The 25,118-nt window shown below is 43.1% G+C and overlaps 1 protein-coding gene across 1 annotated transcript; it reads right to left on the bottom strand.

Moving 5' to 3' along the window:
• Positions 1-1,493: 1,493 nt before the first annotated feature.
• SLC30A8 (solute carrier family 30 member 8) lies at positions 1,494-24,719 on the bottom strand. The gene is made up of 7 exons (XM_073329152.1): positions 24,524-24,719; positions 10,963-11,109; positions 9,510-9,663; positions 9,126-9,315; positions 8,592-8,697; positions 2,035-2,169; positions 1,494-1,639 (listed from the first exon to the last, which is right to left on the bottom strand). Exons 1-7 carry the CDS (start codon positions 24,717-24,719, stop codon positions 1,494-1,496), a joined length of 1,074 nt encoding a protein of 357 aa, XP_073185253.1.
• Between the last annotated feature and the right edge of the window lie 399 nt (positions 24,720-25,118).

A 25,118-nucleotide genomic window follows, 5' to 3' on the forward strand; every position in this document is an offset into this window, starting at 1 on the left:
CTTCAAAGGGACTCTGGAACCGGATGCAGCTATTACCTTGAAAGGCAAAGTAAGGGATGGCATTGCCCAGAGGAGAATATTGAATGGCTAACAGGCGGGTAAGGAGCTGACACCCAACCAAGCACAAGCAAGATTCCCTCTTGCTGGTGGCAAAGCGAATCATAGTGCTGGGTACCCCGTGAACGGTCCCAGCTGGGGACAACTGAAGACAGACCTCGGAAGAAAGGAGGTATGCCTGGTGGGAGACTGGGTGAAAGACTGTAAAGCAGCCAGACCTCAGCAAGGAAGAAGCTGTGCCCCCCCAGAGAGAGACAGACATTTTAACTTATTGTACGCTCATAAAGTAGCCCCCAAAAGGGGTGCTATTAAATGACTCAAGCATTGGTCATGTGCTGCAGAGTCAGCAGAGAATGGAAACTGGGGACAGGTGCTGCAGAACTACCCGAGACGAGTAGGTCATGCTGCATATCCACAGTCAGGTTAAACACTGAAGCCATATTTTATGTGCCCTAACATAACTTTAAGTTGAGACTCAATGTCTTTCTAAAAGACATGATGAAGCTCAGTCAGGAGTCATGGGTTTGCTGTAGAATTCACTGAGTGAAATAATATGGCATGTGTTATGCAGGAGGTCAGATTAGGTGAATATAATAGGCCCTTCTGGCCTTAATCTGTGAAACAATGGATGTGCTTCTTATCTGTATAAACATCCAATCTATCTTTTTCATGACCTCAATGATACCTTGTGGCAATGAGTTCCACAGGTCAGTTGTGCATAGTGGCTCACACTCTGCCCCTTGATGGATTACTCACTATTTCTATACAACAGCTATGGAGGATACTCTCCTAATCCCACAGAAAAATACTTTAGTTGCTGTTAGCCAACTGACATATAGAAAAATTCACCAAATATGTACAGAATGAGTCAGCTTGTGGTTCCTATTACAGAATATGCTACACCTGTTTCTTTTCTTAGAATGCAACATGCAGGATATCCATTATGCACTGATCTCCTTTTTTTATCTGTATTCTTCATGCTTACTTGCTGTCTCTCCTTTATCCGGAGCAGTGGTGTTGAGTTTTGCTATGACATTAGTCAGATTTCAACCAGTCATTTAGGGGTAATTAGTCTGTGGATAATTTGAAGGCTGATTCATTTTTTTGTTACCTGTGATTACAAACAGATATTCTTAAATATTATTTTAACTCCAGCCATTTGTCTCTTGTCGAGAAAAATTTAGATACATGTTCTTGTAATTGAATGTAACCGTTGACTCTCATTTAATCCGGTTGACAAATGGCCCTAATGCTCCGTCTCGTCATGGTAAATGGCACCAATGAACAATGGTGAAAGTGCACACCTCACTCTGTGACAAACCTTGTCAGTTCAATTAATTATGGTTTGTTGCCTAGTCGAGTATGTGCAGCCAGCGCACTGTACCCTTTGACCTGTTAAATGTGTAATAATAGGTCGACAAGATGCACTGGCTGCTTCAATCCTTTGGATCTTGACAGAAGACACAGTCGGGCTTCTGATTTGCTTGTAGTTCAATCTGAATGGTGACTGAGTGAAAGGTGTAAGTGTCAAAGAGAACTTGAGTAACTTCTTTCAGGATCTGGTGATTGTCCACTGTGTCTTCTGTAGATAGTGAACAAAAATTATCACACTGCAGAAATGCAATACTTTTAAGAAACCTAAGTGACTACTGAAACTATTTGCAAACATTTGGGATGGTCTACTTCTCTTTCCAAGTTACATCTTAATAACTATATTGCAACTAGCTGTTCAGTCTTGCTCAGCAAGCTTATACCCTATGTTGTAACTGATCAAAAATTTTCAATTTTTTTAATAAGTGTTCTACAAAAATATTGGGGGGAAAGTTGTTGTTGCTTTTATTTGTTTTTAACAAAAAATACTACATTTGGTTTAACAAGCACCGGATACAGACAAGCAGTTGTATCCCAATCAGAAGAAATTGACTTTACTAGGCTTCAGCTGAATTATCATTTTTCTGTTTACAGAAATTTACTGACCTGTGACAATGTGAGCAGATAGAATAACTTGATTCATTGTTAGAGACCAGAGATGCAGGTTGTGGATAGACTCCACTTTGTTGACTGCTAGAATTCTCTCTCTCACTGCATCATAATTAAATCCCTTGGGTGTTCCTGTAGAGGAGGAAATATGCCTTTTGATTAAATAAGAACTATATTCAATTAAAGGACACACAGAGAGACCTCTGAATCTTTACTGAATTAGATTTGGGTTTTCTTATAAAAACAACATGGGCCATAGAGTACAGCTCTATTTTTCTGTTCACTGTGAAGTTAACATGCTTATACTTTTGGGCTTCACAACATCCTCCAGCAATGAGTTCCACAGGTTGATTGTATGTTGCATGAACAAATACTTCCTTATATTTGTTTTAAACCTGCTGTCTATTAATTTCATTGAGTGACCCCTGGTTCTTATGTGATGCAAAGGGTAATTCACACTTCCTATTCACTTCCTCCACACCATTCATGATTGTATAGACCTCGATCATATCCCCCCCGCCCCTTAGCTGTTTCTTTAAGAAGATTGTTACTTTTCCATTTATAAATCTCTCTTCATATGGAAGCTGCTCCATCCCCCTAATAATTTTGGTTGCCCTTCTATGTATCTTTTCCAATTATAATTTATCTTTTTTTGAGCTGGCGTAACCAAAACTACATACAGTACTCAAGGTGTGGGCATACCATGGATTTATATAGTGGCATTATGATATTTTCTGTCTTATTATCTATCCCTTTACTAATGGTTCCTAATGTTGCTAAAACTGCCACTGCACATTGAACAGATGTTTTCAGAGAACTATCCAAGATGACTCCCAGACCTTCCTTGAGGGGTAACAGCTAATTTAGAACTGTTGTATTAATTTAGATGGAATATATGGGCTCCAGGTGTTAGCATAAGGCAGTCACTGTCCAACATTAAACAGTGTTAAACAAAGTCCGGAGCTTGGTTTACAGAAGCCTCTGCCTGCTTAGCACCATGGCAAAGACACCATTAAAAATCCATTTTTATTAAAAATACAGAAAAGAAAAAAGTTTACTTTTCAGATGCTTTAAATAAGACTTTCATTTTAAGAACTTCCCTTGTTCTATTTCTCTTTAGCTGAAGAGAGTTTTTAGAAAGAGAAACTCTGGTTGTTTGACCATCTCTTGGATGGTATCAAAGACAGTAATAACTGTCCTTTTGGGAAAAAGAGAAAATGTTAGTTGAGATGGGCTGGAGATGTCAATGCTGCTGTTCTGTTGTTGTTAAAATCAAGTCCTAGAAGGAAAAGCCCCCTTGTTTGACAGTCTCTTAGATCAATGTTTCTCAAACTTTAGCAACCCGAGGACCTCTATTTTGATTTAAAACTTTTGTGGACCCCCAAGCCGCCCTCCTCAGCCCCAGGCCATGCCCCCACTCCACCCCTTTCCCCAAGGCTCCACCCTCATCCCACCTTTCTTGAGGCGCCACCCTCATCCCACCTCTTCCCGCCCCTGCTCCACCCCCTTCCCCGAGCACACCCTGTCCCCACTCCTCCCCATGCCTCCTGCATGCTGGGGAAGTTCCACAGTGTGCAGGAGACACTGTGAGGGAGCGGGAGGAGCTGATCAGTGGTGCCGGACATGATTCCACCTCCTCTCCTTAGTGCGCTCTGTCCCCACTCCTCCCCTCCCTCCCAGCGCCTCCTGCACGCCAGGACAATTGTTCCCTGGCGTGCAGGAGGCACTGGGAGAGAAGGGGAAGGGTTGATCAGCAGGGCCTGTGGACCCCCTGGAATACCATCACGGACCCCCAGGGGTCCATAGACCCCAGTTTGAGAAATGCTGTCTTACATGGTATCAAAGATGATAAAAACTGTCATCTCAGGTGATGTTTGGGATTCAGCAGGAGCCAGTAGGGGTGGCAATGTCATCTGTCTCTGTTCCATTCTGGTCAGGACACCCCACTGGATGAAGGCCCATATCCCAGGAAACAGTGAGGGTGGCAGCCAGGATGGTGACGCTCACTCCAGTAGTCTATCTGTTCTTTCTGAGTGTTTGATTTTTGTTGTTCTTTTCAACTTTCCACACACAAATCTTTCTTATAAGGGCTCAAAAAGGGAGTGAGAGGTGGACTAGCCCATTCCCTCATTATTTTGTCCACCAATTAGGCCTAATATCTGATATACCAAATTTTGGCTCACTAACTGCAAGCTGCACCTCTCTTGTTTTTAACAAGCTTAATTTCAACACAGTCCTTAAATCATAACAACTTGGTCTTTTTGTTTAGATTAATGCAGTTATTCTGTCTCCCTTTCATTCCTTTCCCGCATCAACATTTGTTATTAGAGTTTATTTTAACATTTTTGAACATTTACATACTTTTTACAGTTGAGCTCACAATTCAGGCAAATTTGTAGGCTTCGTTGTCGGAAAAGAACCCATCATTTTGTATGTAAAGTTGGGACTATTTTTCCAATGTGCATTATTTTGCACTTAACACTGAATGTCATCTGTCATTTTGTTGCCCAGTCACCCAGTTTTGTGAGATCCTTTTGTAACTCTTCACTATTGGATTTGGACTTAACTGTCTTGAGTAGTTTTTTTTTACTGCTTTCCATTGAGAAAACTGACCATTTATTCCTACTCTTTGTTTCCTATCTTTTAAACAGTTACTTGTCCATGACAGGACCTTCCCTCTTCCTAGGACTGCCTGCTTTGCTTAAGAGCCTTTGGTGAGGGACATTGGCAAAGGCTTTCTAAAAGTCCAAGTACACTATAACAACTAGATCACCCTTGTCCACATGCTTGTTGACAACCTCAAAGAATTCTCTTTATAAAAGCTATGTCATCATGTAGTATAATAATATGGCCAATTCAACTCAGTTGTGCCTTTCTTACAATAGCTCCAATGCCAGTTATTTGTGCTTACACAAGAACCTCAGTGTCTTGTGTTTTGTTCTGTCAGTTTATCACAAGAATACTATACTGTAGGGAACACAGACTCAGCACAGTATGGTGCTGAAAGGAAAGGTCTTCATCAGAGCTGATCACAAACTCTCTGAAGGAATCGTTTCCTGCGGGGAGAATGCAGATTCCTTGGAATAGTAACGTTTCACAGAGACTGTTCAATTTGAATGAAGGTCAAATGGAATGCAGGCAGTGGTCTGATGGAACCCTATCTGCCAGCTGACCAACCCAGTTCCTCAGCAGCCTGCCTGGCAGGTTGATGGGGAACCAGAAGCCCTGGGAGCATCAGCTCAGGTGACAATCCCAGGGCTTCCAGGCTCCTGACTCCCCTTCAGCCCACTGATTTGAGTGGAATTAACCTCCAAAGAATTTAGCCCAAAGTTCTTAGCAGAAATACATGGGATGGAATGGGTTAAACGGAGGTTAAGACTTGCCTAATGTCACATACTGAGAAGGCAGCAGAGCTAGAAATGAAACCCAAAGTTCTAACTCCCAGGCCTTTGGGATAACCAACAAACCATGCATCCTCCACTTTCATTACCTAATGTAAGAGACATGACCTGCTAGGTGCGGTATTCTGGCTAGACACATTTGACACTTTAAGCACCTAAATCCCCAAATCTGGCCCCACTCAGTTGCTGCTGAACCCTGTAGGCACCTAAAGTCAGCTGGCACCTATGTTTTCACAGTATCACTTCCTTAGGCGCCTATGTTTCTGCCTGTGTGCATGTGCGCTTCAGCCTCACTCTCGGTGTTCGGATGCCTAAGCCTTAGAGCGTTGCAGAAACCAGAGAAAGATAGGTATTGCTCTACCTTATTCACCTGGGAGGCCCAATCTGATGTGTGCACTCAGAGCTCGCCTGCCAGATCAGGCCTCTCTAGGTGAGCTTACACAAAATGGAGGAGAAGCTCCCCCTTCATAATATAACTTTTTAATACAGTGGTTGGGGTACTTACCTGGGATGTGGGAGACCCTTGATTCAAGTCCCTCCCTTTGCCTGAGAGGGAGACAGGATTTAAACAGGGCTTTGCCACCTCTCGGTGGTTTCCTTTCCACTAACTGCTGGGCTGTGGGATATTCTGATGTGGGGCTCCCTCACCCTCTCCTGTAGGAGCTGTTCCACTGTGGGTTGATAATTTTAAAAAGCCATTGGGGCAGGGGGACTGAATACTGGGTCTTCCATGCAAGTGTCCTAACCACCAGGCTACAGAGTCAGTTTCTTGAACACTCTCACTGGCCCAGTGATTCTTTCATTATTTATTCACCCTAACCCCTGGGCTAACAGGTGTGAGGGAGGTCCTCCTCTTTCCCCACCCACCTCATCTCTTGCAAAAAATGGCATGGGTACCTAACCCCAAGGGAAGGTTTGCAGCTAAGTATCCCAAACAGAGGGAGGCACCTTCCTCCAGCCTGGATTTAGGCACCAAATTCACTGAGAGGGTAAGGATTAAGACATCCTTGCTTTGGCATAGCCCATTGGCTAGTTTAGGCAAGGAGCTGCCTAGTGTGGTGGCTTCTGTGAATTCCATTTTTAGGCACCTATCTCCTTCCATTCATTGTATAGGGAGTCTAGGCTCTGAACTCAGGCTTTGTGAAACCCACTGATTTTCTAGGAGCCTAAAATTTAGGCTTTGCAATTGCCATGCCTACATTTTTGTGACTCCCACTCTGGATTTCTACCCCATGACAGGTGAACACAGAGGCAACCTCTAGGAAAGCTTTATACTATGACTATACTGATACATTTCTTTACTGAAACAAAGACGTACACAAAAAGGAAGAGATAATAAAGACATATGCTGCAATAAGCTATGCAGAGAGTCAGGTTGGTTAAACCATAGCAATCCAAAAAGCTATATAACAACAGTTCCTCATCCCTTTAAGGCCTATGTCTTCTGTAGTAGAGGCAATAGCTGCCTCATATCGGTTAGCCCCAAGAAAGCAAAAACTTGTATCTGTGACTGCTACTGTGACTTTCAGCCTTGGCAAATCAAACATCAGGCCCACATCTAGGCAGTCTCACTACGTTAATGAAAAGGTGCTTAGAACTGTCCATTTTACCTTGAACTCTAACCTGACTTTGAAAGATGCTTGGATTTGCTCTTTCAGATCAATGTAACCAAAACCATAGCAATGTTTTATACCTTCGTTGCTTGATAAAATGGCTAACCTGCGACACAGTTTTTATTTATATTTATTTTTGGCACAAACTTGGTTGTGGTCATGATTCATAATGGAAATATACAATGCACAAAACAAAGAATTCACAAATGCCATAGGGGTTATGGGAAGCAATGGTATACATGTGAAAAACAAAGAGTTGTAGGAATTCATCATGGTTTCACTAACAAAACAGCAACATACAGATTCTTGGAGAAGATTCAATGGAACACTGGAATATACATAACTCTGTCATTATATCATCTAAAATAGTTCTAATTAGAATTATGATTAGCGTATGCTTAGAATTATGAAAATACTGAAAATGACATCACTGCACTGCTATGTTTGGACAAACTATTGTTTGTTGTTTAGCTTGCTGCGGGTATTATGCTGCTGTGTTAAGAAAGGGCTATGCTCATATCCTTTAAGGAGGCAGAGCGCAAGGGATTTTGGATCTCAAAAGAACTAGAAGCACACTGGGGGGGTATGCAAGATCAGACGACGTGTTAAAGCATTTCTGTGTTTCTGACTGCAGCTGTCGATGGTAGCCCACATCTGATACCCTAAGAGAATTATACTAGCATCAAAATATTCTAGTCCTGAAATCTAGAGACCAAATTATGTTCTCCAGTATGTTCACATAACTCCCACTGCAGAATTGTATGTAAATATCTGAGAAATTGAAATTGAAGAGGGTCACATGAAGAGCAGAATTTGGCAATTATTTTCTAGGTATTTTCACAGACATGCTTTTTCCTTTGCTGGAGTAAAATATACCATCTAGTATCCATTTGAAGTGCTCTAAGTGTTTATTTTAAAATACTTTGAGTTCAATTCACATTTTCTTGTACAACGTCTAATACACGAAGGGTCTGGTTTGTTTGTTTTCTTTCAAAAAGTCAGATGTCCACTTGCACTTCTAATCTGTGTGCACAGTTGCCATGAATGCATGTACTGATTGGCTGTTTGAGCACGCAGATGGACAGTTAATGTGTAAATGGGCATTTTGAACATGTGAATTCCTAATTTCTGCACACAACTGTAGTAACTTCATGCAAGATTGTAATTTAGGAATTGATTTTCAAAGAGTCAGGCATACAATTTCAACAATTAACATTTTTGAGATTTCTACACAATGTACATGTAGAAAGAATGTATTTCTTCCATGAAGAGTGGTGAAGATTTTTTTAAATAACGAGTGCCTAAAGTTAGTCTCCTAAATGCATTTAGGCACCTGGGCTGAAATCAATGGGAGACATTCTCTGTCCAACACTTCTGAAGATCAGGGCAGTTATTTAGGGGACTAAACATGGATTTAAGAGCCTAACTTGAGGGACCCATTTTTTAAACCCCAAACCACTATTGGTAAGTGTAATAGAGACAGAGAGAACAGAATAATATTGATTCTAGAAATAACTACTGTACATACAGAAGTTCTTACCTTCCATTAACACAAGCAAAATGTCCCTTAAAATGGTGATGGTTGTTGCCAGAACAAAGATAGAGAACACAAATGTGCAGACTGGGTCAGCTATTTTGTATTCTGGCTAAAAAAATATAAGCACATCACTTGATTAAATCTATCACTTTCAGTTTCTGGCTGACATTTTTAATGAGCTAATCAAAAAACAGTATAATCAAGTTATCTAACATAGTAACCATTGCTGATCTTCTCGATCAGTACAGCCAAGTTAACAGACAATTTTCTGATTGCATTAGTCTTTAAGACCTTGAGCCACTAAAGATGAAGGAGAGAGAGACACAGAACAATAGAGTCCTTCTGGCTTAAACCCCAAGGGAAACCTGTTGTGCTCTCAGCCATTTTATTCCCAGAAATTAACATAACTGTCCTGAACTAAATTACAATATATATCATTAAGACAGAGAAAATATGTACATAGCATCTAACGACGGTGTTATGAAAATACCTGCATCATTAATTGCTATGAAGGTGAGTAAACCAAATAAAACTGACCTTAAAGAATATTATAAGTGCACTAATTAGCACACTAATGCTCTGAACTAGATCTCCAATGGCATGTACAAAAGCTGCCCTCACACTGGCATTGGCCAAAGCTGGCTTCTGTTGAAGAGCTGGTATATGTTCATTGGCTTGTGCTCTGTGACTATGTCCAGGCCCAGTCTGGTGCAGAGTCAGACTTAATCTGAAAGAGATACAATGCTGCAAATATCAGCGAGATCATACTGTCTGAAAGAACAACAACAAACACTTCAGCATTGCACTTCTTAAAGCAAAAGGTAAGCAATAGCAAGCGTATGTGTAAATATATGTAGATATTGTCCACTCCAGGGAATCTCAAAATGATTAAGTATTTAATATACAAAAAAGACAACTTACATGACATTGGCTATCACTGCACAACCAGAAGTAATGAGCATCACTGTAGCTTCAATCTCAAAATCTGGGTGCAGCAGTCTCATGCTCGCCAAATATGTCAACACGCCAGTCACCACCCAAATGATTAGCATCGACATCAAAGCACCCAGAATTTCTAGGGGTTAAAACAATTGAATTTTAGGGGCATTTTAAATAAAATGCAAGGAATTGGCTAATGGATGAGCACTAACACTTTCCCCACTAGAAAGCAGTTCTTATGTGTTTGCAGGTCCTAATATTCAAATCATGTTGGGTGACATAAATCTGGTTTCCCCAGGGTTGACTCTTGTTGCAGACTTATGGGCATGGTTTGGAATGATGAATTCATACATGTTCCCATGAGCTTGCAGAGTGTCTTCTGGTTCACGAAACAGGAAGGTGACCTGCACCTTGGGATTTGTGCCCAATTGCTCCAGAAAACACCATGTGAATCTGAAATGCACTGTAGAATTGAAGCCTCAAGATGTTTGCAGATATCCAAATGGAGCACACTATTGCACAAACCTTTAGTAGACTGTTCATGAATGCAAGTCCTGTTTCTGGACAACAGTGAGTGCCCGTGTGGGGGCAGGGGGAAGAGAAGGGGATGGGGAAATGAGGCAGGAGGGAGGGGGCAGGGGACAGTGTGGAGAAAGAAAGGGGATGGGGCAGGGGGAAGAGATGAGGACGACTGTGAGTACCACCTCCTCACTTCTGGGCATCCATGCCAGAGGTGTCTGGAGAAATGGGGGTGGGGACATGTGCCCCCCACTAGCCACAGATACGTGTCACCTCTGGGGAGGATGATCATGCTCCAGGCTGCAGCTTGACCTGGACTGCCTGCAGCAGACAGCACCTCCCTGCTTGTTCATTGGCTTGTGCTCTATGACTGTCTAGACCCCTGCTGGCCATATCCAGACCCAAAGCTCTCTGCCAAAGCAGGAGGCTGCCATGTGAGGCCCATCTCTGGGGGGAGAACTGGTGTGGGGTGGAAATTTGTCCACCGGGTGGCTTCCCAGCTATGGTCCTCCATGGCTTGATGGTTGGGATCACCTCTGCCCCTGAATGTCTGGGAGCAGGTGTCAATGAACGGGTGCCTGACTGGGCACCACAGCAGGCAGGGTGGTATATATATTGCATGGATGCAGCCCACATAACACAGAGCTGCATACACAGCCCACAATGGCAAATAGGTTGAGAACCACTGATCTAATAACTTTGGCTGTAACATTCTCCAGTATTACATTTTCTTCTTTGAGGTTCCATGACTTGCTGTTTTCCATTTTCTGATGTATCCTGGGAGCTTTGAGAATATTAATAGATTAGCCTCACAAACCTGCAGACCTGTGCCTGATCTCAGAATACTTTCCAGTGTACTTGCTAGGACAAATTGCCTTTTCTATTTCACATGGTCATATGACAGTACATTTGGTACCTGCTCTGTGCCATCCAAAAGTTAACCTTTTAGTGGAAGGTTTAGATGATAACCACAGTGAGAAAAGGCTAATCAGGAAACTTGTCAAGTCAACCAAGATATGTGCTGCATCGGTTATCACAGCAAGACTTCCTGAAATTTGTCCACCTGTGTAAAACAAATATATGTATATAATAGGACATGTATCCAAGACTTTATTTGTTGTAAAGCTAAGGAAAACGTTATTTACAATGATAATGTATGGCATAACTTTAAACTCTTTACAGACTAGAAGAAGTTTTTATCCCATTCATGCATTCAAATCTTCCTAGTCCTGAAAAGAGTTGTATCTTAGTTTTACTAAAGCATCCAGGGGCTGGTAAATCTTAAACAGCAAAAAGACTTCAGGACCAGACTTCAAAGAGAAACTGCTGAGCTTCAGTTCATTTGCAAATTTGACACCATCAGCTCAGGATTAAACAAAGCCTGTGAATGGCTAGCCAACTACAAAAGCAGTTTCTCCTCCCTTGGTGTTCACACCTCAACTGCTAGAAGAGGGCCTCATCCTCCCTGCTTGAACTAACCTCGTTATCCCTACCCTGACTCTTGCTTGCATATTTATACCTGTCTCTGGAAATTTCCACTACATGTATCTGACAAAGTGGATATTCACCCATGAAAGCTGATGCTCCAATACGTCTATTAGTCTATAAGGTGCCACAGGACTCTTTGCAGCTTTTACAGATCCAGACTAACACGGCCATGCCTCTGATACTTAAACATGTTGTTTAAGTAACTCATTAGAAATGTGGTTTAATTGCTATTATAAAGTGGCAGAACAATTGCAGTCTCAAACATCCTGAATTACAATACTATTATCCCCCTAATATCTCCTCACAAATCACTGACATTTTTGTCAACACAATATGACCCCAATCAAACTTAGCAACACTCATGACCCAAAAATGGGTAAAGATGGCTTTGTTTGTTTCCTGACCCCAGGATGGCTGGTTCTCTGGCATAATTTAGAGCAACCTAAATGTAAGCAGGGGAATGGTCCCGCTATTGTGAGAAACTTTCCTGGCTTATGCGCTACCCCAGTGAAGTGGGCTAGCAAAAGGATTTGAGTCTTCACTCCCACTTCCTTTACCCAGAGGCCTGCTTGACCTCAAGGGCTCTCCTTCCACTCTCCTGTGTGGCAGAGTCCTGGTAACCCAAACGAGGCTGGGTCACTTGTTGTGGTCACTTAGGGCAGGGGCTAGGGTGTCCCCACTCCGGCGTGTTCTCTCTGCACTGGATGCTTCCCAGACCCACTGATCATTACATACAGTTCAAAGCAAATACAATTTATTAAACAGCAATCAATTTTTAAAAAGAAGGAAAAAATGGGAAAGGTGAAAGGAAAACACATCAGCCCGCTCTGTGGCATGGGGGCATCACAACCAGCGTCTCTGGAATGTAAGGGAAGTTCAGTCTGTTCCTCACAAGTCCCAGGCCCCTTCTCAGGCCCTGGCTGTGCTGCATGGATGCTGCGGGTCAGACACTTGCTCTGGTGGTGGCCGCACGCTCTCAGGATCTAGGTGGCTGGACCCTTCTTCTCAGCGTCGCCCGCGCCCCGTCTGGTTGCTGCAGCTCTCCTCCCAGCACAGGTCTGCTCTGTGGGCTGCTTCTGTGACTCTGCTCCCAGCACTACCTGCTTCCTGGGATGCTTTTCTGGACCCTCTGGATCTGGCACAGCTCTACTCCCCAGTTCAGCTTGGGCCCCTGCTTTCTCCTTAGCTCAGCTCCACGCTGTCTGACCCAGGCAATTCCAGCACACAGGGAGGACAGGACCCCTCCTGGCCTCCTGACTCCCTGATTAGCCTGCCCATCCTGTCAATCAGGCTGATCTGGAGCATTTGGCCACTCCCCCATTGTTCCTGGGGACTGTCAGTCTCATGCTCCTGATTTCCCATCAACCCTTCGCCTTTCTTTTAGTACTGGGAGCTAGCCAACCAAAACACCCCCACTGAGTTTTAGTAAAGGGACAAGAGTCCCCTTTCATAAAGGCAGTGAACAACAGTAAATGGGATTTAAGGAAGAATCTAATAGAAAGACAGTATGTTCTGTGCCCTATTTATGTGATATACAGTATAGTATTTTTGGTAGGGGAAAGGAGTGTTACATTTGCCATATTAACCCTATCATTTTTTATATATAGGACATGCTTTAAGCTAGTCACTCTATGGACTATAGGCTGATCTAAATTATAGATTCATAGATATTTAGGTCAGAAGGGACCATTATGATCTAGTCTGACCTCCTGCACAACACAGGCCACAGAATTTCACCCACCACTCCTGCAAAAAACCTTGCACCTATATCTGTGCTATTGAAGTCCTCAAATCGTAGTTTAAAGACTTCAAGGAGCAGAGAATCCTCCAGCAAGTGACCCATGCCCCATGCTACAGAGGAAGGCGAAAAACCTCCAGGGCCTCTTCCAATCTGCCCAGGAGGAAAATTCCTTCCTGACCCCAAATATGGCGATCAGCTAAACCCTGAGCATATGGGCAAGATTCATCAGCCAGATACTACAGAAAATTGTTTCCTGGGTAACTCGGATCCCACCCCATCTAATATCCCATCACAGGCCATTGGGCCTATTTACCATGAATATTTAATTACCAAAACCATGTTATCCCATCATACCATCTCCTCTATAAACTTATCGAGTTTAATCTTAAAGCCAGATAGATCTTTTGCTCCCACTGCTTCCCTTGGAAGGCTATTCCAAAACATCACTCCTCTGATGGTTAGAAACCTTCGTCTAATTTCTAGTCTAAATTTCCTGGTGGCCAGTTTATATCCATTTGTTCTTGTGTCCACATGCTACTGAGCTTAAATAATTCCTCTCCCTCTCCGGTATTTATCCCTCTGATATATTTATAGAGAGCAATCATATCTCCCCTCAACCTTCTTTTAGTTAGGCTAAACAAGCCAAGCTCCTTGAGTCTCCTTTCATAAGACAGGTTTTCCATTCCTCGGATCATCCTAGTAGTCCCTCTCTGTACCTGTTCCAGTTTGAATTCATCCTTCTTAAACATGGGAGACCAGAACTGCACACAGTGTTCCAGGTGAGGTCTCACCAGTTCCTTGTATAACGGTACTAAAACCTCCTTATCCCTACTGGAAATACCTCTCCTGATGCATCCCAAGACCGCATTAGCTTTTTTCATGGTCATATCACATTGGCAGCTCATAGTCATCCTGCGGTCAACCAATACTCCGAGGTCCTTCTCCTCCTCCGTTACTTCTAATTGATGCGTCCCTAGCTTATAACTAAAATTCTTGTTATTAATCCCTAAATGCATGACCTTACACTTCTCACTATTAAATTTCATCCTATTACTATTACTCCAGTTTACAAGGTCATCCAGATCCTCCTGTAGGATATCCCTGTCCTTCTCTAAATTGGCAATACCTCCCAGCTTTGTATCATCCGCAAACTTTATTAGCACACTCCCACTTTTTTGTGCCAAGGTCAGTAATAAAAAGATTGGTCCCAAAACCGATCCTTGAGGAACTCCACTGGTAACCTCCTGCCAGCCTGACAGTTCAGCTTTCAGTAGGACCCGTTGTAGTCTCCCCTTTAACCAATTCCTTATCCACTTTTCAATTTTCCTATTGATCCCCATCTTATCCAATTTAACTAATAATTCCCCATGTGGCACGGTATCAAATGCCTTACTAAATTTCTAGGTAAATTAGATCCACTGCATTTCCTTTGTCTAAAAAATCTGTTACTTTCTCAAAGAAGGAGATCAGGTTGGTTTGGCACGATCTACCTTTTCTAAAACCATGTTGTATTTTGTCCCATTTACCATTGACTTCAATGTCCTTAATTACCTTCTCCTTCAAATTTTTTTCCAAGACCTTGCATATTACAGATGTCAAACTAACAGGCCTATAATTACCCGGATCACTTTTTTTCCCCTTTCTTAAAAATAGGAACTGTGTTAGCAATTCTCCAATCATATGGTACAACCCCCGAGTTTACAGATTCATTAAAAATTCTTGCTAATGGGCTTGCAATTTCTTGTGCCAATTCCTTTAATATTCTTGGATGAAGATTATCTGGGCCCCCCGATTCAGTCCCATTAAGCTGTTTGAGTTTCGCTTCTACCTCAAATATGGTAATGTCTACCTCCATATCCTCATTCCCATTTGTCATGCTACCATTATCCCTAAGATCCTCTTTAGTCTTATTAAAGACTTGAGGCAAAGTATTTGTTTAGATATTGGGCCATGCCTAGATTATCCTTGACCTCCACTCCATCCTCAGTGTTTAGCGGTCCCACTTCTCCTTTCTTTGTTTTCTTCTTATTTATATGGCTATAGAACCTTTTACTATTGGTTTTAATTCCCTTTGCAAGGTCCAACTCTACTTGACTTTTAGCCTGTCTCACTTTATCCCTACATGTTCTGACCTCAATAAGGTAGCTTTCCTTGCTGATCCCTCCCTTCTTCCACTCCCTGTATGCTTTCTGCCAGAGAACCCAAAGGTTGATCTAAATTACACCAACTGCCAATGGTCACATGGGGCAAATATGGCAACCAGGGATCATTATGTCAGCTCTAAAATTGATGTTTTAGTAGCATAGAGCTGTGTGTGGCATAAAACACAGTGTAGGGTGGCCATAGTGCTGCAAAGACTCAGTGCCTATTACTTCAATCACATCACACTTTTTTTACCCTTTCTGAATCAACTGATTAATTCAGCCATGCTCGACTCACCTATTGATCTTAACTACACCCTGATATGAATACCAGTAAAAATTCTGGAAAATGTTACAAAAAGCAACATACCACCTTCAGACCATATACTTAGGGGTCAGATTTCCTCATATCTCCTGATTGTCTGTCTGTGGATCTCTTTATACCCACATGGTTGCGGATACCGGTTCAAATTCCTCTCCACGTGAATCTTGTTGATCTGAATGCATGGACAAAGTTTCAAGTGCTATGCGGCTCGACAACATAGTTACTGTTCAGAAAATAGCTTGCTCCATAGGTGGTGCCAGACTTAAGCCTCTGTAGCCCCACAGGTGTGGCTAGGTTAGACTGATGCAAAATAAGTTTCATTTGGCAATCAATGTTTTCTCCAACAAGATCCTTTCCAAATAATTATACTGTAAGTCACACATATAGGACACAGAACATTCTTCTATTCCTTATAAGTGCCATCTACTGCTGCCTACAGGTTACTTTCCAAAATGAAGCAGCAGAGATTCATTGCAGTGAAATGAAAGAACACAACAGAACAGAGATTATCCAAAATGTGAGGGGGCTCTGCAGGACAGCTGCTCCGCAAATGGATTTTTCCATCTGGCAAAAACACCAAGAAAGAGGGTGTGGTTTTTTTTGTTTTTTTTTGAAGAAACAAAATCATCCTGAATAGGAACAAGAAGCCAGAATCTGAAGTTTGCCACAAAACAAAATTCCCCAAAAAACAAAGCAAAAAAACCCCACATTCATTTCAGTCAATCAAAATACGTTGTTTTGATAAAACCAGAATGAAATGTTTTGAATCTGACTATTTTTACATAAAGTAAATTTCAAAATGAAACTTTTCCACACTGAGATGTTTCAACATTTTCAAAATGTTTTTCCATTTTTTCCCATAAGCAACATTTTGTCAAAATGGATATTATTGCACAAAACATTAGGTGTAATCTAAACAGCATTTTCTGACCAAAAACTGTTATGATGAAAATTTTTGATCAGTTTTACTCTGCAGCACTTTGAGGTATGTATTAAGGCTGAAGCAAAAAGCATGCATCACCAGAATAGCAAAAAGATGGGCACCTGAAGGCAAGCGAAAACACAGCTGCCCGAAAACAACATGGCGAAGAGCTGTGGAAGCCAGGCTGAAAAACCTGGGGCACAGCTGGGGAACCATTGAAAGACTTGCCAGAAACAGACAGGAGTGGAGGAGCCTCATCACTGCCCTAAACCCCAGAGGCATAATAGGAACATGATGATGTTGAAAAAGCAATGCAACACACCAACTTTTCAGTTGTGATACATCATCTAAAGCTGCACTATAGACATTTTCTAGGTAGATATCTATTTAACACAGTGACATGCAATATCCTTATGCAACATGTTTCAACCATAAGAAGCTGGAATATGAGATGTTTTTCTCTTAACTTGGCATACAGACCACAAAATACTGCAACATGTTTTTACATTTTGGATACTTTACTTCCATTCTGTTGTGTTTTTTTCATACAGAATTACAAGACACCCACTCTGCTCAGCTTGAAGTTCTGAAAGATGCTGCCAAAGGACTATTAGACATATTGCCCAAGTTGATTCATGCCAAGAGGTGTCTCTTTGAAATCTCCTTGTGCTGGTCCCAGCAATGCAGGCAAGGCTTTCTTTTTTAATTACATGATATAGTTAGGCTTATATCTACCTCAAGGTGCTAAAATGGAACTGAAATCTTCCAGGCATTGTCCCAAATCCACATTTTTGTCATTAATTGCAAATATCCCCATTTGAGCACTCTTACCTTCATAGATTCTAAGGCCAGAAGGGACAATGGTGATCATCCATGCTGACCTCCTGTATAGCACAGGTAACGGAACTTCCCCCAAATAATTTATAGAACATAACTTTTAGAAAAACATCCAATCTTGTTATAAAATTGTCAGTGATGGAGAACCCATCATGACCCTTGGTAAATTGTTCTGATGGTTAATTAGTCTCACTCTAAAAAAATGTACACATTATTTCCATTTTAAATTTGTTTAGCTACAACTTCCAGCCATTGGATTGTGTTAATACCTTTCTCTGCTAGATTGAAGAACCCATTTAAAATATATGTTCTACACTGTGATGGGGTATACCTGCCTTGCACTGGACAAGAAGGGGTTAACCCCCCATATTGTGGGCTGAGGAAGCCACACCCCGTCACCACTGCTGGCCATGCTCCAGCTGAAGCTTCAGTATAAAAGGGAGCAGCCCAGCTCAGTCTGGGCTGATCACTAAGGGGAAAGGACACATGGCAGATTCACGCTCAGGAGCTGATGGAGCCCCAGACCATGGAGGCCAGGCACACTGAAACCCAGGTGGATACCCAGCTGCCCATGGAAGCCAAAGAGTGGATGGAGCCATTGGGAGCTTCACCGGCTGATGACCCCAGAAGACCAGTGGACAACTGCACAGGAAAACAGGGTAGGAAGTAGCCCAGGGGAATTAGACGTTTTCCGGTTGTAGAACTGGGGCAAAGTCAGCTGTTTCAGATGGATCCCTGCTGACCTAGTGGTGAATACAGTCATTGCTGACAGGACCCTGGGCTGGGATCTGGTGGAGTAGGGACCCAGGCCATCCTCCTACCCTGGCTGCAGCCCACTTTCCCCCGGCCACTGGGCTGCACAGCCCTGCATAGGAGGGCCACCATATTGACTCCGGTTACTGGGACACATAGCCCTGCACAGGAGGGCCATCTTATTGACTCTGGACATTAGGCCATACTGCCCTGAGGATAAGGGCAGTTTTTTTGATTCAGCCGTGGGGCTGAAACACCCCTTCCCCCTTCTCCCCCACCCCACAACACCCATGTAGGTACTTATAGACTGCAATCAAGTCACCCCTTAACCATCTCTTTTTTTAGATTCAAGGGGATCAATCTATTTATCTTATCACTACAAGGCATGTTTTCTAATCCTTTAATCATTCTTCTGGCTCTTCTTTCAACCCTCTCCAATTTATCAACACCTCTCTTGAATTGTGGGCACCAGAACTGGACACAGTATTTTAGCAGCGGTCACTCCAGTTCCAAATGCAGACGTAAAATAACCTCTCTACTATTCCTCAAGATTTCGATTTATGTCTCCCAGGATCACATTCGCTCTTTCGGTGACAGCATCACACTGGGAGCTCCTGTTCAGCTGATTGTCCACTATGACTCCCAATTCTTTTTCAGAGCCATGACTTCTTCTGTGGAGAAAGAAGTGGTTTGGGACTATTTAGAAAAGCTGGATGAGCACAAGTCCATGGGGCCGGATGCGCTGCATCCGAGAGTGCTAAAGGAGTTGGTGGATGTGATTGCACAGTCATTAGCCATTATCTTTGAAAACTCATGGCGATCAGGGGAAGTCCCAGATGACTGGAAAAAGGCTAATGTAGTGCCCATTTTTAAAGAAGGGAAGAAGGAGGATCCTGGGAACTACAGGCCAGTCAGCCTCACCTCAGTCCCTGGAAAAATCATGGAGCAGGTCCTCAAGGAATCAATTCTGAAGCACTTAGAGGAGAGGAAAGTGATCAGGAACAGTCAGCACGGATTCACCAAGGGCAAGTCATGCCTGACTAATCTAATTGCCTTCTATGACGAGATAACTGGCTCTGTGGATGAGGGACAAGCAGTGGACATGTTATTCCTTGACTTTAGTAAAGCTTTTGATACAATCTCCCACAGTATTCTTGCCAGCAATTTAAAGAAGTATGGGCTGGATTAATGGACTATAAGGTGGATAGAAAGTTGGCTAGATTGTTGGGCTCAACGGGTAGTGATCAATGGCTCCATGTCTAGTTGGCAGCCAGTATCAAGTGGAGTGCCCCAAGGGTCGGTCCTGGGGCCGGTTTTGTTCAATATCTTCATAAATGATCTGGAGGATGGTGTGGATTGCACCCTCAACAAGTTTGCAGATGACACTAAACTGGGAGGAGAGGTAGATATGCTGGAGGGTAGGGATAGGATACAGAGGGACCTAGACAAATTAGAGGATTGGGCCAAAAGAAATCTGATGAGGTTCAACAAGGACAAGTGCAGAGTCCTGCACTTAAGATAGAAGAATCCCATGCACTGCTACAGACTAGGGACCGAATTGTTAGGCAGCAGTTCTGCAGAAAAGGACCTAGGGGTTACAGTGGATGAGAAGCTGGATATGAGACAACAGTGTGCCCTTGTTGCCAAGAAGGCCAATGGCATTTTGGGATGTATAAGTAGGGGCATTGCCAGCAGATCGAGGGATGTGATCGTTCCCCTCTATTTGACATTGGTGAGGCCTCATCTGGAGTACTGTGTCCAGTTTTGGGCCCCACACTACAAGAATGGGCCCCACACTACAAGACGATGTGGAAAAATTGGAAAGTCTCCAGCGGAGGGCTACAAAAATGGTTAGGGGACTGGAACACATGACTTATGAGGAGAGGCTGAGGGAACTGGGATTGTTTAGTCTACGGAAGAGAAGAATGAGGGGGGATTTGATAGCTGCTTTCAACTACCTGAAAGGGGGTTCCAAAGAGGATGGATCTAGACTGTTCAGTGGTAGCAGATGACAGAACGAGGAGTAATGGTCTCAAGTTGCAGTGGGGGAGGTTTAGGTTGGATATTAGGAAAAACTTTTTCACTAGGAGAGTGGTGAAACACTGGAATGTGTTACCTAGGGAGGTGGTGGAATCTCCTTCCTTTGAAGTTTTTAAGGTCAGGCTTGACAGAGCCCTGGCTGGGATGATTTAGTTGGGGATTGGTCCTGCTTTGAGCAGGGGGTTGGACTAGATGACCTCCTGAGGTCTCTTCCAACTCTAATCTGTGATCCTATGATTCCCAGAATAGACAACCCAGTTCCAATTTCTCTGCTCCCTCCCCCACAGAACCCAGCCAGAGGGCCAGATGCCTACACCCCTCAGCCCAGACAGCCACACCCTCTACCCCTCAGAGCCCAGCCGCAGCCCAAACACTCACATGCACCCCCTACCCTCCCAGTGACAGGGATCCAGAGGGGGCAACAGCCTGATGCTGTGTCTTGGGCTTGTGTGGAGTTTCCTGCACATCGCCTCCTTCCTTCAGGATATGCCAGGAACTGCAGCTGCTGAAAACCCTCCAGCTCCTCCTCCTACTTCTCTGGAAGTGTTTTCTATTTGCGAGCTGGGCTCTGCTGCTGGGTCCAGTAGCCCCTAGTGGCAGCCAGCAGCTTTACAGCCCATTACTGTGGGGTGGGGTGGGGGGAGAAAATCCTGCGCAGAACATTGATTTCTGTTCAAACTTTGTATTGTACAGTGGTGCAGAATTCCCCCAGGAGTAATCCTCATTTCAGCTGCTTATCTCAGTTTTGCCTACAGGAGTATTTTGCCTTTTAAGAGGGGATGGGAGGATAAAATGTTCTTTACTTTCAAGAGTAAGGCTTGTATTATAGCTATAAGGTTTATATCTTTGTAGCAATACTCCCAACAAATGGCTTTGTGACTGATTATTACTCACAGTGGTTGTTTATTGCTTTGTGTACTACAAAGCCATAGAAATTGTCAGTTACTCAGTGGTCAATCATCTAGCACATGCTGTCTAGCCTAATGAAGAAAAAAATTAAATATATGGGTCATAATTGCAATAATCCCCATAGACTGCTGTCTGTAACTGCAGTTAATAACTGGTTTGTCAGAGTTTAATGGTCTGAAACAAAATGGTTTTCAAGACTGTTACTTAGCTGTCACTGAAAAAATCTGAATGATTCATTAAGCAAAAAAGAAACATTTTGTTAACATATCATCTGTCCTTCCAATTATCCTCTAGCAATGCTGTATTCACCAAATTTAAGCCTGCTGATTACATGGCTTTGTTAATAAAGCATTACTTCTGTCACTGGAAATTACTGCATGGAGATAAATAGCATGCACCAAATTTCACCCAGTGAAATTCACCTGACCCACAAGCAATTTATGCAGGGAAAGTGCGGGGGAGGGGGAGGGCGGGGAGGAGGTGGTCAAGAAGTTGGGGAGGAAAATTCTCCCTCTAATGGACAATAAAAGTAGAAGGCAGCAGTGCGGTCTCTCAGTGACCACAGCTCCAGCCAGTACTGTAAACAGAGTTAACCAGCTTCTCATTTGGGGAATATGGGGTGTGGTTTAGGTTAGTTTACATACTACTTTTTTTTACCACTAAACCATTGGCTTCAGCCTATAGGCAAGAGGGCTCGAGAAGCAGACAAGCCCCGTACTTTCGTGGGGTTTAAGGAGTACTAGGTCTACACATGCATGGATCCCATAGTCCTTCACTGGCTGTCCTCTACAATACTATGTGGGGTTGGTGTTGAAAAATCCCTTTCAAGTGCACAGGTCTCCCTCCATGCTTCCTCGCGCTACTACAAGACAAGGCTGATGTGGCATGTATGCCCTTGTACTGACCCCACACACTGCATCTCTAATGCACAACACCACATCTCCAAAATCTCTCGCTGACATAGGAGATGAAGGTTTCCCAGGTTTTAGAAAAAATAATTACCTCCACAGCTGTGAGATACATATATAGGGTATGACACTAAACTGGGAGGAGAGGTAGATACACTGGAGGGTAGGGTTAGGATACAGAGGGAGCTAGACAGATTAGAGGATTGGGCCATAAGAAATCTGATGAGGTTCAACAAGGACAAGTGCAGAGTCCTGCACTTAGGATGGAAGAATCCCAATCCCACCGCTACAGACTAGGGACCGAATTGCTAGGCAGCAGTTCTGCAGAAAAGGACCTAGGGGTTACAGTGGACGAGAAGCTGGATATGAGTCAACAGTGTGCCCTTGCTGCCAAGAAGGCCAATGGCATTTTGGGCTGTATAAGTAGGGGCATTGCCAGCAGATCGAGGGACATGATCATTCCCCTCTATTCAACATTGGTGAGGCCTCATCTGGAGTACTGTGTCCAGTTTTGGGCCCCACACTACAAGAAGGATGTGGAAAAACTGGAAAACATCCAGCGGAGGGCAACAAAAATGATTAGGGGACTGGAACACATGACTTACGAGGAGAAGCTGAGTGAACTGGGATTGTTTAGTCTGCGGAAGAGAAGAATGAGGGGGGATTTGATAGCTGCTTTCAACTACCTGAAAGGGGGTTCCAAAGAGGATGGATCCAGACTGTTCTCAGAAGTAGCAGATGACAGAACAAGGAGTAATGGTCTCAAGTTGCAGTGGGGGAGGTTTAGGTTGGATATTAGGAAAAACTTTTTCACTAGGAGGTTGGTGAAGCACTGGAATGCGTTACCTAGGGAGGTGGTGGAATCTCCTTCCTTCGAAGTTTTTAAGGTCAGGCTTGACAAAGCCCTGGCTGGGATGATTTAGTTGGGGATTGGTCCTGCTTTGAGCAGGGGGTTGGACTAGAGGACCTCCTGAGGTCCCTTCCAACCCTGATATTCTATGATTCTATGGAGAAAGATCTGGGATTTGTTTTCCAGGGGAAAATTCAAGCAGCTTCATAAAACTATTTAAGGGCTGGAAGGACAGATTTCTGAGGAAAGATTTAAGGAAATAAATATGTATAACTTGGCTAAATGAACAGCTAAATAGAAGGAGGTGAAGGAGGGATGAAAACATAACTGCTCACAAGTATCAGAGGAGTATAAATATCAAGGAGGGAGAGGCATTGTTTAGAGTGATTCTAGGGGTTTCAACTGCTATGGGAGAGAGCAAAGGAAAAGGTAGGCTGACTATCAGGAGACAGGTCCTGGGAACAAGGCCTCCTAGACTGTGGAATAATTTATTGCCAGCTGGATCCATTTTAGAGGTGGTTGGAACATTTTCGACAAAATAAAACTTTGCCAAAAAATTCCATTTCGTCAAAACTGAAATGTTGGGTGGAGACCTACCAGTTTAGACAATGTTTTCACTGAAGGGGGCGAGGGATCAGCTCTCCCACTCTATAGCCTGGTGGTTAAGGCTCATGGGAGGTGGCAGACCCAGGCTCAATTCTCTGCTTTGCCTAATTCAGAGTGATCTGGCTCTCCCGCAAGCCAGGCCTGTGCTCTAACAACCGGGCAACATGCACGCCTCTTCCCAAATTGAATAGCTTAGGTTTCGATCTGAATATGGACTGTCAACCTAACTCCATTTTCATGAAAACCTTCAAACAGGTTTATTTCATTTCCAATGCAGAACAAAAACAACATTTAAAAACCTTCAAAAGGTGCCACAAAATGGAATTGTTGTCCTCTGGCCACCTCCAATCCACTCATCCAAAGACAAACCAACAGTCAAATCTGAAGCTTTTAAATCCACCCTGATGTAACTCCGTTGATTTCAGTGGTGAGACACAGATGATGAATATGATCATGGAATGTATTATGAATGCTTTAAGATTGTTGTATAACACTCATTTTATATCAAATCATACTGATGGGTGACCCTCAAATGTTGGCAGACCTGCCAGGCTTGGATAAACTTATGAAATCTCTGAATCTTATCCAAAGTTGATAAGGTTTGGAAATAGGACAGGAGGTTCTCTCATAAGAATTCCAGAGCTTCCTGGTTTGAGCCAGGCTTAAACTGTCAACCAGTCTATTATATGGATTATTCCCTCCATTCCAGATCCAGCCTTAATCCTTAAATGACAGTCACACAAAAGTTTTGAGAAATTCACTAAAAAAGTTTACAGATTTTTTTTAATTGGAAAAGATTGGGTGTCTGGGATTAGTTATTTTATCCCAGCTGGTACGCCCCTCTATAATGAAGATCACAATAGGTGCAGAGAGAGTGGCAGCAAAAGGATTCAAACATCACTGACCTTGAGAACAATATGAAATTTCCTTGATGTCAAAACACCGAGCTGTACTCACCTATAATTTCAGCAATCATGAAGATGAGACAAATTATCGATGCTGCATAGAGCTTCCGCTTGGCTTGACACTGTTCTATTTTTCTGCTCTCATAGGCCGTTGAGTGGCTATGGCAGTGCTTCAGTGGATTATCTTCAGCATCCTCTGATTCCTCCTGGCATTCTTCTTTGTTTAAATTATTCTGCTGCAATCCCATCCTAGGAGATTGAAAGAACCAGAAGATTACAAAGCTATTGCTATTCAGGGGTACACTCCTGCAATCCCATACCTCTGTGCTTAATCACTGAAGTCAAAAGCACCTTTGAACCTCAGTTGGACTACTCACATGAGAGATTTACTCACATGAGTAAAAAGAAAAGGAGTACTTGTGGCACCTTAGAGACTAACCAATTTATTTGAGCATAAGCTTTCGTGAGCTACAGCTCACTTCATCGGAATCATCTAGTCTCTAAGATGCCACAAGTACTCCTTTTCTTTTTGCGAATACAGACTAACACGGCTGTTACTCTGAAATCTGTCACATGAGTAAAGGGTGTGCAGGGTGAGGTTTAAAGAAATCGTGGCTCTTCAGGTTGTTCTGCATGGGATTTCCATT

The sequence above is a fragment of the Lepidochelys kempii genome, chromosome 2 (assembly GCF_965140285.1).
Source record: "Lepidochelys kempii isolate rLepKem1 chromosome 2, rLepKem1.hap1, whole genome shotgun sequence".
NCBI lineage: Eukaryota > Metazoa > Chordata > Testudines > Cheloniidae > Lepidochelys > Lepidochelys kempii.